The 13,909-nt window shown below is 38.0% G+C and overlaps 2 protein-coding genes and 1 pseudogene across 2 annotated transcripts; 1 reads left to right on the top strand and 2 right to left on the bottom strand.

Moving 5' to 3' along the window:
- LOC101290908 overlaps positions 1 to 2,579 on the bottom strand; it is a 3,069-nt pseudogene extending 490 nt beyond the window's left edge.
- Positions 2,580 to 3,739: 1,160 nt separating this feature from the next.
- On the bottom strand, positions 3,740 to 7,929 carry LOC101298357 (SKP1-like protein 21-like). The gene is made up of 10 exons (XM_004306729.1): positions 7,803 to 7,929; positions 7,287 to 7,422; positions 6,873 to 7,097; positions 6,498 to 6,689; positions 6,310 to 6,420; positions 6,148 to 6,223; positions 5,733 to 5,833; positions 5,457 to 5,632; positions 4,816 to 4,949; positions 3,740 to 4,102 (listed from the first exon to the last, which is right to left on the bottom strand). Coding segments are annotated over exons 2-10 (1,053 nt in total). The 5' UTR covers positions 7,323 to 7,422; positions 7,803 to 7,929; the 3' UTR covers positions 3,740 to 4,100.
- A 3,560-nt stretch (positions 7,930 to 11,489) lies between these two features.
- On the top strand, positions 11,490 to 13,909 carry LOC101298060 (probable aquaporin PIP1-4-like). Its single transcript, XM_004306728.1, has 4 exons — positions 11,490 to 11,907; positions 12,664 to 12,962; positions 13,399 to 13,539; positions 13,629 to 13,909. The coding sequence occupies exons 1-4, from the start codon at positions 11,580 to 11,582 to the stop codon at positions 13,722 to 13,724; spliced, it is 864 nt and encodes a 287-aa protein (XP_004306776.1). The 5' UTR covers positions 11,490 to 11,579; the 3' UTR covers positions 13,725 to 13,909.

The raw sequence follows: 13,909 nt of genomic DNA, 5'->3' as shown, positions 1-13,909 counted from the left end.
ATTTCCAGAAACACTTACGGTTGACTCTGTGAGAAACCTTGCCAACCCAAAATCAGAAACATGTCCGGTCAACTCTTTGTCTAACAGGACATTACTTGGCTTGAGATCACAGTGAACTATCGGGGTTTCGCAATGGTTGTGAAGATATTCCAATGCAGAAGCAACATCAATGGCAATGTTGAGCCTCTGAACAAGACTTAAAAGTTTAGGCGCTTCTGTGACCTCTTCATTCTCAAAAGAAGGATGCAACCGGTCCTCTAAGCTCCCATTTTCCATGAATTCATAAACAAGAGCCTTAAAATCATTGCCATTGAAATCAATACTTGAGCATGCAGTTACTATCTTGACCAGATTTCGATGTCTGATGTTTCTCAACGCCTCACATTCAGAGATGAAACTCTTAAAAGCTCCCCGATGTAACATGTTAAACACCTTCACAGCAACAACAACTCTATCTTCAGCAAGAATTCCTTTGTAGACAGAGCCAAATGCACCCGAACCAATCAAATTAGCTGAAGAAAAACCATTGGTAGCTTTGAGGAGTGTAGCATATGAAACTTGCAAAACAGAGTTCCCAAAAGTGCTTAACTTAGCTTCTTTCCTTTTCTTACCAAGAAGAAAAAGTGACAACACCACAGCCAGTCCCAAAAGACTGCACCCAGAAACTAAAGAAATCAACAGTTTCATTCTGCGAGACAACGCTTCTCTTTTTGATTCATTAGGTTTGCACACAGGAAGTCGAAGATTAGCAACACCGCCGCATAGCCTAGAGTTTCCAGCAACTGCAGTCGCACTTGCATTCTTGAAAACACCACCAGTTGGCACTGCTCCCCAAAACTGATTGAAGGATAGGTTGATATTCTCCAAGTATCGGAAGCCCTCGAAAAACTGTGGAATACCTCCTGTGAAATTATTGCGAGAAAGGTCTAAATCTCGTATCCCTTTCAAATCCTGCATAGATGAAGGGATGAGCCCGCTGAAGAAATTGCCTTGCAAGTGTAGGACTTCTAAACTCTGACAACTACCGAGGCTACTAGGAAGTTCTCCCGATAACATATTGTTAGAGATGTCTAGCTTACCTAGAGCCTTCAACTTTCCAATCTCAACGGGAAGGGAACCAATAAGGCGGTTTGTTGACAAGTTTAAAGAAATTGATAAAGAGAGGAGACCATTAAGTAATTGTTGAGGTATTTTGCCATCTAAGTTATTTTGAGAAAGATCTAACTCTTGCAACCCGTGACATTCTCCTAGGCTTGAAGGGATGCTCCCATTGAGATTATTTTCATACAACCAAAGGTCGTTTAACACTGTCAAATTTCCAAAAGAAGATGGAATGCTCCCGGAAAATTTGTTGCTGTGAAGGTTAATAACGCCAAGGCTTGAAACTTCCCGAGATCTGTGGGGATGCTACCTTTGAAGTTGTTTTCCTCCAAACCCAGTACTTGCAGGTTCACAAGATTCCCTAACCCGGTTGGAATGCTTCCGTGCAGATAGTTTCTTCCCATTACAAGTTTCCGCAGGTTGGTTGAGAGATTGGATATTGATGTGGGAAGCGTTCCTCCGAATTTGTTGTGGCCGAAAGCCAAGTTAGCCAGCTGTGTGGCATTGATCAAGTCTGAGACAAAACTCAAGTCACCATGTTTACCAATTCCAAGATTATTAACCACGATATTGAATGTTTCAAGGTTATGAAGTTTCTGTAAATTTGGCACCTGTCCACTGAGGTTGTTAAATGAACATTGAAACCTCGCAAGATTTGTTGCACTGGATATTGACGAAGGGATGGACCCAGTAAATTGGTTTAAGGCAATGGAAAAGAATTGAAGTTTTGGGAAAGCATGGCTCAAATTTGATGGAAGACTTCCTCCAAGTTGATTTTGTGTTAGGTCGAATTGAACTATATCAGAGAGATTATAAATGCAAGAAGGGATGATACCAGACAACCTATTCATGCCCAAATAGAAAATTGTTAACTTTGTCCACTGGCATAGAGAGCTGGGGACATTTCCTTCTAAGTTATTGGCAGTTAGAGAAATTGCCTCGAGAGAAGAGAGGTTGCCTAAAGATGATGGGATCTCTCTTGTTAAATTGTTGTCTTGCAAGACAAAAGTCCGAAGCTTTGACAATGAGCTGAGTTGGGGAGGAATTTGACCCACGAGATTGTTTTTAGCAAGATTGAGATAGGTGACTTTCAAGCAATTAGATATATTGGCAGGAATGGTGCCAGTAAGTGAGTTATTGTTTAGACGTAATACCTGCAATCTATGCAAACGCCCAATTTGAGGAGGGATTTGCTGAGTGAAGCTATTGTTCCGAAGATCTAGCACTCTTAAGAAGCTTAGATTTCCTATATGTGGAGATATGGATCCCCCCAATGCTAGAGACCCCAGCTCCAGCTTGGTCACCCTTTGGCGATGTCGTCGACTGCAGGTGACGCCGTGCCACAGGCAAAAGTGAAGCGTTTCATTCCATGAGCTTGTGATTTGGTTTGGATCTTGTTGTATTTGATCTTTGATTGCTAGCAGTGCCTGCCTGTCTGTCTCATTCCCCTGGAGTGCTCTCGGATGGTTCAGTTGCATGGAGCTACAACAGTTCAAAACTAATAATGAGGATATCAAAACCAATTTCATAACCAAAACTCCCTCCATTCTTTGGACTAATTAAAGAGACTGAGATAAATACGGGTGGTGTTTGGTTGCGAAATAGGTCGTCTTACGTGAGGCATGCCAATCTAACTTATAGGATAGTGAGATAAAGAATGTGTGATCATCAAGTACTGAGATGGGATGGAGAACCACTGTTGATTGACGCATTGCATTCTTCCAACAGAAGACTCGACTTGAGTCACTTGCTTCCAACCATAGATGACTCTTGTTTTCCAAAGACAACTGCTCTTAGTCTGCTGCGTGGTTATAAACTTACAATAAGTCATGATAAAGTGGTATGAGGTTCACATCCAAAATCAATTGTCAATTGGTGGAGTGGCTCAAACCCTTATAAATCACATGTAATGTCTTATTTTCCCGATGTGAGATTTATATTTCAACAAGTTGCCTCCCTCAAGTCATGCGAACCCCGTCCTTTATGTTCAATAGACGTATTGTAAGTTTGTAACCACGCAGCAGACTAAGAGCAGTTGCCTTTGGAAAACAAGAGTCATATATGGTTGGAAGCAAGTGACTCAAGTCAAGTCTTCTTTTGGAAGAATGCAATGCGTCAATCAACAGTGGTTCTCCATCCCATTTCAGTACTTGTTGATCACACATTCTTTATCTCACTATCCTATAAGTTAGATTGGCATGCCTCACGTAAGACGACCTATTTCGCAACCAAACACCACCCGTATTTATCTCTGTCTCTTTAATTAGTCCAAAGAAAGAGTGAAAAAATGTCCTTAGTGATTCCCTACGATGTCTTCAACTACAGGTGCATACAAACGAAAGTGGCCGGAGTCGTTCCAGAGCTCTCTTGCACAGTTGAGAGCTAGTTGAAAGTGCATAACAGACATACTGGTGCTGATACAATTGAGAGCTAGTCATTATATCACCTATTACAAACCTGCATGAAACATTACATATCATTTAGGAATAATATTTCTTTACTTGCTTCAAACTAGTTTTGGCAGTCCAACTTTCATAACTGAAATAAATACCAACTTTGCTAAATGACATATATTACAAACTGGGGCATTACAAACATATACTAAAGCTCACAAGCTGTAATTGTTGAGAGACAAAATTGCAAAGATAAATGACATATATTCATTATTCCTTTGGAAGAGTGAGTAGAAATAACTGTGATCTCATACAAGCTTGTGATAACCGAGCAAAATTTAGCTCATGACAACAAATTACTGTGATAATTTGTTTGTTCAAGATACAAGTACAAAAGTTTCCCCTGAAAACTGTGTCCTAGTTGAGCCAACAAAAGAAAAATGAATTGAATTCTAGAAAACAAGAAGAAAAAAGAAATTCACATTTTGGATCCAAGTAAATGATAGTAACTCTTAAAAGCCTGTTAGCATCTGGTCAAAATTGTTCCGGCCATTGGCGGACAGAGGGATAATCATGTTGTAAGAATCATTTCCACTCTGGATTCGCTCCTGTATATAACAAGGGACACAAATGAGCAATGCATAATATGATACGCAATGAGTATTTGACTTTGAGCAACTAGATACGCACTCTGGAATAGAACTTGTGCCAATCTTTTTGGGTGAACAAATTATTAAAGGCCGAAATCCAACTCCCTCTTTCAAGGTCAAAAAAGGCATTACCAATATAAATTTCATCTTTACTTGGTAAAATGCAATTATCTAAATCATGCTCACTTCGTAGAATACAAAATGACACAAACACAACTGCATAGGATATCTTCAGTGATTATCATGTATAATATGTATCACCATACACCCATGTAAACATAGTTCTAGTCTGGAAAAGCATGACATTCATCTTTCATCTACAACAACCTACTATACACTAAAGATAAACATCAAAACATTTTTTATCTATTGTGTACGTTAACATCACAGCCTCACCCAGGATAGATCCCCAGCACTGACCCTCTAGGCCTCTACCCTTCTTCTCAAAGAAAAGTGTGTCATTATGTCTGAAGATTTAAACACACCCATACATATAACAATGCATTTGCAGCTTATAGTAGTGACAGAAAAGAAATATACACATATATCTTGGTCTAATTGATTACTCATGTGGCAAGAGTATAGACAAAAAAATAAATAAATAGGATAAAACAATAAAAACAAGTAAAATCAGGAGAAGGAAAACAAATGATAGGGGAACAAGAACATACAAGCATATCTTCTTAAAGAATCATTTCCGTTAACAGAAAATTGTGCCCGCCTCCTTTCTTGACCCAAAGATAGAATTTCTTGCATCCTTTGAGGCCAGTCAGAGTTCAACCTCCGAGCAAAATCTTCAACCTCCCTGAACCAGCAAAAAACAAGAGTATATGTAAGCGCAAGACAAGAGAATATGTAATAGCATGTACAAGGTTCTTCCCTTGTATATTTGTCTTTCCAAACTGTTCATGTAGAGACACAAATTGAGATTTCCATTTGAAACAGCCTCTTCTCAGATTTTGACTGAAGAGAAAGGAGTTGGGAAACAGAAGTCTGGGGTTTCCCAAACCATGTTTACAACTGTATACCCTAAACACCTCACATGGAAACTCACTTAAAATCAATTAGGAAAAAAAAAAGAAGGAATACTAAAACTGCAGTACAGAGTTGACTTATATTGTTTATTAGTGCAAAACTTCTTTTATGCAAACTTCTGAAACTCAAGACAGGTTCAAATCCCTTTTGCAGCTATCGAGTTCTATATTTGTGTGAGTGTTTCTTATATTTCTCAACAAAATAACTTCAACCACTGAAATTTGAGAAGTGCATAAAATATTGAAAACGTTCAGTAAGAAACAATTGGCAGACTAACCTATCAATTTGTGCTTTTAAAGCTGGATCAATCTCATCATCGATATCACCATCATCAAGCTCAAGCTGATCATTCAGACTGTCATGTTCCAGATCTTGTAACGTTAACGTCAAACTGGGACTGGGCCTAAATTTGTTGACATCGTCACTGGGGCAAACAAAGTTTAAACTTTTCTCCTGAACATTCGAGGAAAAAGAAAGTGAAACAACGGAAAATCAGCTACCTGACAATCACAAAGTGAATTATAAACTTCAAAAGCAAGCAAGTGATTCAAACCTCATGGCTGCCATTGGCCTCATATAGGCAAGTATTTTTCTGCTGATCTTTTCTTCTACGATTCTTCTTTTTATTCTTGGATGATTTGATCTCTTTGGAATCTGTGAAACATAATTGCTTTATCTCCAATGAGGCCTTCAAAAGGAAATGAAGTAGAAAATGGACCACTAAGACACTAAACTTCAATGCTAGTTTCAAAGGAACCTTAAATACTCTATAATGTACTTAAATCAAGAATGTATGTTTATGGAAGTGCAATCAAGTCTAAGTAATTGGTATAGGATAAGAATACTGTATATCAGAGTTAAGCAAAGAGCCGTGCAGTGGGCTAAACACGCATGTCATCAATTCTTGAAAAGACCAAGCAGCAATAAGAAAGCATTCAAAAACAGATTAGAGATATTAATAAGCATACCTCCAATTTCTCCGTTAATGAATGACAGGAGATCGTCTACTGAACGGTCATCATTTTGCTCTCCATTCTCAGTATTCTGAAACAATACAATATGAAAGATATAATCTGACAACTGTCAACATGCATGCATTACTTATTAAAATTTGTCACTGCTGTAGTCACCTTCAATTTCTCTCTTTCCTTAAGTTCTTTCCTCTTTCTTGCATACAGTCGATTCAAAAGCCGTATCCGCGGATCATCAGTCACATTTTTCAATGGCTCCAACTTCTCTTCCTGGATGAATTAGAAACTGTGTTAATATCAACCCACAAAAATTTACTAACCATACAAAATATCTCAAGATCAAATACCTCAGTAAGATCATCAGGAAGATGAAATATCTCACGTATCTCCTCCGGCGTTTTCCCTTCAATTATTCGCGCAAGGGCACGACTGGTCAGATCGACCAATGGCTTTAACTGGAGGCTGTCAGCAGCTGATGTCAACTCACAGAGCCTCTGTGTGTCCATTCGAATAAATTTTTCATCAAACGACTTGCATTCCTGCACAATCAAGTGGCACAAGTTAAATACTAATGACAACTAAATCACAAATATCAAAGTAAAATGCTAATCAACTTCAAGTGGAATATAATTGTTTCCACTTACAAATTCATGAAAAGTAGCAATAAGCGATCATGATGAAAGATATAAACTCAAAAGAAAGAAAATGATGTTGTGTGGAACCTTATTAGAGCGACCCAGTACTTGATGAAACCTACAGTAATCAAGAATTAGGCTCAACATCGCAGTATTTACTCTCTCTGGAAGAGATATTGCATGTGTTTTGGACGACCCCATCCCCTTTTGTATAACCTCTCGACATATCAATGGGCAAAACATGGCAACTTCTTGCTCCACTTGCTGGATTGAACCATCTGTAGTCTGAAGCCATATATATGACTTCAACATCTGCAATTATTTACGGCATCAGCATTACTCTCAATATTACAAATAAAACTCAAATTCACAAACACAAAAACACTGCGCAACTACAACCTTTCAAACTCTTCAAATTCACACAACTACAACTTCAACAAAACAGAACATTGAACGTAATACATTGATAAAGAACTTAAAATCGCATTAGTGTCATTCTACCTTTGGTTTAATAACCGCCATGTCGCCTTCCGACATTACTACACCTCCAACTCCTGAGACTTCAAAAAAACCTCTACACTTCTTCAGCAATGGAGATTATACAGACAAAATTCAACCTAGTCCAGAATAAGAGATCCTGTCAAGTCAAACATCACTATAGTCAGCATCACCTCTCCACAAAACCATAATCCCCAACACAAATTCACAAATTTCCTCAACAAAGATTCAAACTTTACTACTTAATCCCCAAATTACGTCCCAAATTCCCAATTCAACCAACAAAAACCCTAACCCAAAATCCAAACTTTACCCACAAACAGATTCAAAGCTAGCATCTTTATCACACTCCACTCAATATTCCATTGCTTTCAGCTCCCAATCAAATCAAAACCTCACAAAAATCCAATCTTTCTAACCCCACTTCAATTTTTATTGACTAAAAACAAAACCCAAAACATGCTGAAACAAAGAAAAAGTGAAAACAGAGGAAGATGAATAGGAGCAAAAGAGTCATACAGAATGTACGGAATTCCGGCGATGAGAAAGAGAGCGGCTTTGAATTTTGCAGAGGGGTTTGGCGGTTGTCGGCGAACCCAAAATGGATAAAACGAAAGAATAAATTTTATTTTGTGCGGGGAGAAAAGATAAAAATGAAAAACAAATAAAAAGAAGAAAAAAAAAAAGAAGAGAATATGATGTGTGTGACTAAAAATAAAAGCGTCAGCCGTCGGCCACGTCCTCGGCCGTGGTTAGGGTTTTGGCAGAGTTCGGGTTGGGGAAAATGCGTATTGGGTTTTGGGCCGTGAGGAGGGAGGAGGAGGAGTTTTCTTTCCAAATTTGTGTTGGCTTTTGCAGGCCTATATGATGGATGGTTTCCATTTTGGTACATGAGTAGGTTTTGGTGTCCTTTTAAGTTGGTGCCCTACTTGGAGGTTGTGTTTTCTACTCACGAATTAGTCCCTCGAGGGTGGGAGAAGTGGTTCCGGTTTGTATATTTTGAAAGCTTTATGAAATATTGAATTATTTTATTTGATTTTATTATGAAGTAATTTTTTAAGACGATGTTTACGCGCCAATATCGGGATTTTGTATGGTTATAGTTAGAATAGATTCTTTAATACGTATCACAAGATAGGCAACTGATGGCCGAAGTACACGTGTGGAAAAAAGCATATTAGGACCTTAACTGAAACTGATGAACGGTAAGTTATACGACATTGAAAGTTATTCATTTTTCTTTTGTATTTTTTTTTTTAAGAATTGATTTCTTTTAGAACTGTAGATCGATTGTTTGAATGTCTTATACTAGCTTAGGAATGGGTTAGGAAGCATACCATCTTTTATTTGCCCAATTCAATGCCCACCATCTAGATTAGTAACACAATTTGAAGAGACATGTGTCATTATATTAAAAATAAAGTCAAACAATTTGAATAGACATGTGTCATTAATTTAGATGGTGGGCATTAAGGTAGTCGGCAAATTTGTACAACTGGCTTGAGCAGCCTCTAATATGGTCTAATCGAACCATTTGTTGAGTCAATGACTACTCGGAATAGCCAATGAGCCGTGATCTGGTTGGTGTTGGTTAAGGTGTTAACTAACGACTTTGAGGTTACGAGTTCAAATCTCATTGACATATATAGGATGTGTGAGTTATTTAATAAAATAAAATAAAAAAAAAAAAATAAACTACTCGAAATCACCTTCGACTTGAACCATTTTGTAGCTCATTTTGCTTGCCACTCATCAAACTATCTCCAAGTGCGAGTGCTTCAACAATTGGAATATGTAGTTGCTTACCCTACCCTTGTTCTAGCAGCTGCAATACTGTTCCAATTAAGAAGTCCCCTGCACCTGTGTCTAAACGAGACGAACAAAGTTAGAGCGCGAAGGTGCTCTCTTTGTTTTTCTTTTTCTTTTTTTTTAAGAAAGAAGAAGTTGGATGACATTCCACTGCAATAACAAAGTTCATCTAGACATAAACATTTTTCATTTTTCTCGATTTGGTATAATTCCACACTATACATAACGCATGCAGAACGAAATTCTTAGGCAGCACATAGTGCCCCAAAATAGTTTATGTACACGTTTCTTGTTCATTTCTCCTCCGAAGGAGCTAGCAGCTAGCCAGCAGAGATAGACAGCTACCGATTTCTCCATGGTCGGTTCTTTGTGCTTATCAGGCCACTGAAGAAGAAGAAGAAACAAAACCGGCCAAGTGCTTTGGACGGTTGATGGCTGCCACGTGTAGCAAGGGGTGTGGCCTGGACGGCTAAAGTGAAGTGTGTGGTTGTTGATTATAAGAGTATGAATGACATGGATCCCATGTGAGTTTAGGTCACAACTCGCAAAGACCAGAAGAGCAAAACTCAGCAAAGCAATGATGTGCTGAGTTGGTTTGAAACGACTACTGGGCAATAATACAGGTTCATCTCTAGGGTTAGGACAATATGATTTTCCAGTTTCCAGGTGAAGAAAGAATGTGAGTTTGGAACAAGAGGACCAGGGGTGAGGTCTATTTTGGTCCTACCCACTCACTAATGTTTTGTTTTTGTGCAATTATTTGATGTTTGAGGCCAAATGAAGAATAGATGGACGTACAGACCAGAATTGTATGAGCATGTGTAGTTTCTTCTATGTATATTTGGACAAGATTATATTCGACTTCCATCTATTAACATCATTTTCATTGCGATTTGCAAACACATGCAATAGTGATATGACATTGGAAACTAGCTAGTAAAAGACTTGAAGAAGAACCTGAAATCCGCAATACTCATGGTTAGCAAAAAACTCTTATAAAAATACTAGACTAAAATTAACTACATTTTAATTTTTTTTTATCAAGTTGTAACTACAAACTAGTAGTTCATAGATCGACTAGTCATAATTTTGATTCATTTTTCACTCAATGTATTTTACTCATTCTATGGATTCTATTCTAAATATTTATTCGTACATAAATCACGGATTTGTTTGCTATGTATATGAGTATCTCATACATACAACTAAAAAGTGATTCATTTGGATGAGTCTAAGACACATTTCCAAATAAATGAATGATGAAAGTGATTTATAATCTCATTTTGTTTGTGTGAGTCTATTTTTAGTATTAAATTTTTTTATATTTTTTTTATAAAACATACATAAATTCTTTCATAGGACTCAAGATTATGAATCTAAGTTCTTATATGGTTAAATTCTCTGAAAAATAGATGAAAGCTAAAATCTCACAAATCTACCAAGCTCTAGAGATTTCCAAATTAATTTGACAAAATCAGAAAACTCCAAATGAAGAAAAATAAAAATCGTACCCACGAGACTTTCCATTTTATGATTCTTAGCCGTTGCGTGATGGCAACTTCTTTATAATTATTACTAGTCCATTCTCGAGAAACGTCCACAAGTTTTGATGCTTTTTAGGTTGCCCTCACTTTCCCTAACGGTCCTTTTTTTTTTTTTTTTCCCCTCAACGGTCCTAAAACCCTCCTAAATTCCACAACCATCCAAATTCTCACACCTTTTCTTCACAATGGACCACCATGTGACACCCAAACGTCACCGTTTTAGGCAGCCAGCTTTTGCCTTACAGAAACCACATTGGTAGCAGTGGTCTTCATTTTCCTCTTTTTGGACCTTTACTGGGTGGCCATGGAATAGCTTGGTAATTTAAGCTAGGTTTACAGCCATCTTTTTCCACAAAGAACCCGTAAGATATTGGATAAGTGGATTAAAAGGCAAGGATCAAGATCATAAAGAAAGCAAAGTAATGGAGTAAAATAGGATTTGATTTTATTCTAAGGGTTTGCAGATAGATAAGGACACCCCACCATACCATCATCCCTGTGCTTGTGACAGCACAAGACCTGTCCTCATCTGATTTGCACTTTCCAGAATCATCCATTGTTTCATTAACCCACACAAACAAAACTCCATTATCTCACTAAAAACCTTCTTTTTTTTACTCAAAGGTTGAAGCTTTACAGGTTTGATAATTCCAAATGATTCCCCCAGCTAAGAGGGTGTGATTGTGTGAATGACATTTTGGGTTTCTGGTGAGGGGTGTCGATGACATTTGCTAATTCTTTGAGGATAAATTTTTTACATTTTTAAACTTTGATCATCATTTGACAAGCTTTTACAGCTCACACCCATGATGGGGTTTTCCTTTATAAACCTCACTCCCCCCATAGCTCACTCCCCAAAAAACCAAAGCTTTGAGCTTTCTAGAGAGAGAAGCACCCAGAACCACAAACCCAGAGTTTTAGAGAGAGAAAGGAAGCAACTTTCATGGAGGGAAAGGAAGAGGATGTGAGGTTGGGAGCCAACAAGTTCTCAGAGAGGCAACCCATTGGGACCTCAGCTCAGACTGACAAGGACTACAAGGAGCCACCACCAGCTCCACTGTTTGAGCCTGGTGAGCTGCAGTCATGGTCTTTCTGGAGAGCTGGAATAGCTGAGTTTGTGGCCACCTTCTTGTTCCTCTACATCACTATCTTGACTGTGATGGGGGTCAACAGGGCACCAAACAAGTGTGCCTCTGTGGGTATTCAGGGCATTGCTTGGGCCTTTGGGGGTACCATCTTTGCTCTTGTTTACTCCACTGCTGGAATCTCAGGTATAATTCTTGCTTCTTCTCTCTTGGCTTTGTTGCTTTGGTTTGATCTACTGTTTTGCAGGCTTACTTTTGTTTTGGTGTTTTTGTTTTTCTTATGTTGAGTTGTATATTAGTTTGTGGTAAAGGTCTGTAGATTTGTACATGTTTCTTTTTATGGGCTTGTGATAGTTGTTCCTTGAATTTTAAATTTGAGGAGGATAAAGTCTTTTGTGTATGGGATTACTAGTTCAGTTTGTGTTTGTTTGTTGTTGAGAAATTATAAAAGAAAATTAACATACTACAAGAGAGAGGAATGATGAGAATAGATCTGATTTGTTTTTGTGTAGTTTAGGTAATTAAAAAGGTGACAGAAAACTGTTTAGATTTGCCTGAGATTTTGTTCTTGTTCTTCCTCAAAGTTACTGGCCTGTTGGTAATTTGACTTCCATGAGAGATAAAACTCATAAAAGAAATATGAAAAATACTCTTTGTTATGCTCTGTCTATATTTGCAAGGGAAAAGGTTTATGAATTAGCCCCATGTAATGGATATATGAGAATTCACTTCTTTGTTGACCCTTGTATACTTGAAAATTTGAAATTGCTTGAATATGTGAAGAAATAAAGGTATATAATAAGCCACTGGACTCGGCAAAGCAGAACTTTTAGTTAGTTGGACATGTGAAAAATTGCTTGCGAGTTTCCATGATTTCTTGCTCGCTTTTAACAATGTTCTTCCTATTAAACTAAATCTTGTTTTGTTGATAATGTTATTCAGGAGGTCACATAAACCCTGCTGTGACATTTGGTCTCTTCTTGGCAAGGAAGCTCTCCCTGACCAGAGCTGTGTTCTATATAGTGATGCAAACCCTTGGGGCAGTTGCTGGTGCTGCCGTGGTCAAGGGATTTGAGGGCAACACCCGGTATGAAGTGTTCGGTGGTGGAGCTAACTCAGTGAACCATGGCTATACCAAGGGTGACGGCCTTGGTGCTGAAATTGTTGGCACTTTTGTTCTGGTGTACACTGTTTTCTCCGCCACTGACGCCAAGAGAAATGCCAGAGACTCTCATGTCCCTGTAAGTATATATTACCATTTCTTTTCATTTTAGGAGTTTGATTGTGCTCTTGCTTCCATTGTGCTAATGATGTTCTAGTTTTCAGTAAATAGGTATGCATGTCTGCTTATTCTTCTAGCAGTACATGATAGTAGGGTATAATGCATATATCGAGATTGTTGTAAAATCTGAAAACTAAATTTCAGAACTTAGCTTAAAAGTTGAAACGCTGATCCATTTTAACTCAGATTAAAGTTAGCATGAAATGAGTTTTAACCAGGAACCTTTCTTACTGATAAAAAGTTTTATTGCATTCTTACCTTCTGATGTTAATTGGGAAGGCCTTGTTTCAGTGAGTAGGTTGCAGTAATTGAGTCTTTTCCATTATAAACTTTGCAATTGTGTTTGTACTTCCATATCTACTCTTGATTTTTGATCAACTGTATATCAAATGCAGATATTGGCTCCACTTCCAATTGGGTTTGCAGTGTTCTTGGTGCACTTGGCAACCATTCCTATCACCGGAACTGGTATCAACCCTGCTAGGAGCCTTGGAGCTGCCATCATCTACAACAAGGAGCATGCATGGGATCATCACGTATGTATATTTTTTCCTAACAACTGTACTGCTGTTTAAACATGTGAATGATGTCTTACACACCTTTTGATTGTTTTCTTTTGTTTCAGTGGATCTTCTGGGTCGGACCATTCATTGGAGCTGCACTTGCTGCCCTCTACCATCAGATAGTCATCAGAGCCATTCCATTCAAGACTAGGGATTGAGAGATCCTATAAGTCTCTCCTCATTTAGACTTGCTTCTAGGCTGGATTATATCTATTTTGTTATGTATTCATGTTGAGACTGGGATTGAAGTGTTATGTGCATACTTAAGTTATTTGGGTTGCTACAATGGAGCTTGATTAAATGTAAAACTGTGTTAATGAAGTGGAAGATCATCCTTGTTTGA

The sequence above is a fragment of the Fragaria vesca genome, linkage group LG7, assembly GCF_000184155.1.
Source record: "Fragaria vesca subsp. vesca linkage group LG7, FraVesHawaii_1.0, whole genome shotgun sequence".
NCBI classification, from domain to species: Eukaryota; Viridiplantae; Streptophyta; class Magnoliopsida; order Rosales; family Rosaceae; genus Fragaria; species Fragaria vesca.
Note: the sequence above shows the minus strand (reverse complement) of the source record. Positions and strands in the feature narration are given on the sequence as shown.

What these genes read in the sequence shown, in the direction of transcription:
- LOC101298357 (XM_004306729.1), bottom strand. Translation starts at nt 7,322, where the DNA reads ATGTCGGAAGGCGACATGGCGGTTATTAAACCAAAG. An exon ending in TTCCTGATGATCTTACTGAG is followed by an intron (nt 6,421 to 6,497) that starts GTATTTGATCTT and finishes TAATTCATCCAG; the next exon opens with GAAGAGAAGTTGGAGCCATT. An exon ending in CATTAACGGAGAAATTGGAG is followed by an intron (nt 5,834 to 6,147) that starts GTATGCTTATTA and finishes TATGTTTCACAG; the next exon opens with ATTCCAAAGAGATCAAATCA.
- LOC101298060 (XM_004306728.1), top strand. Translation starts at nt 11,580, where the DNA reads ATGGAGGGAAAGGAAGAGGATGTGAGGTTGGGAGCCAACAAGTTCTCA. An exon ending in CTCCACTGCTGGAATCTCAG is followed by an intron (nt 11,908 to 12,663) that starts GTATAATTCTTG and finishes AATGTTATTCAG; the next exon opens with GAGGTCACATAAACCCTGCT. An exon ending in AGCATGCATGGGATCATCAC is followed by an intron (nt 13,540 to 13,628) that starts GTATGTATATTT and finishes CTTTTGTTTCAG; the next exon opens with TGGATCTTCTGGGTCGGACC.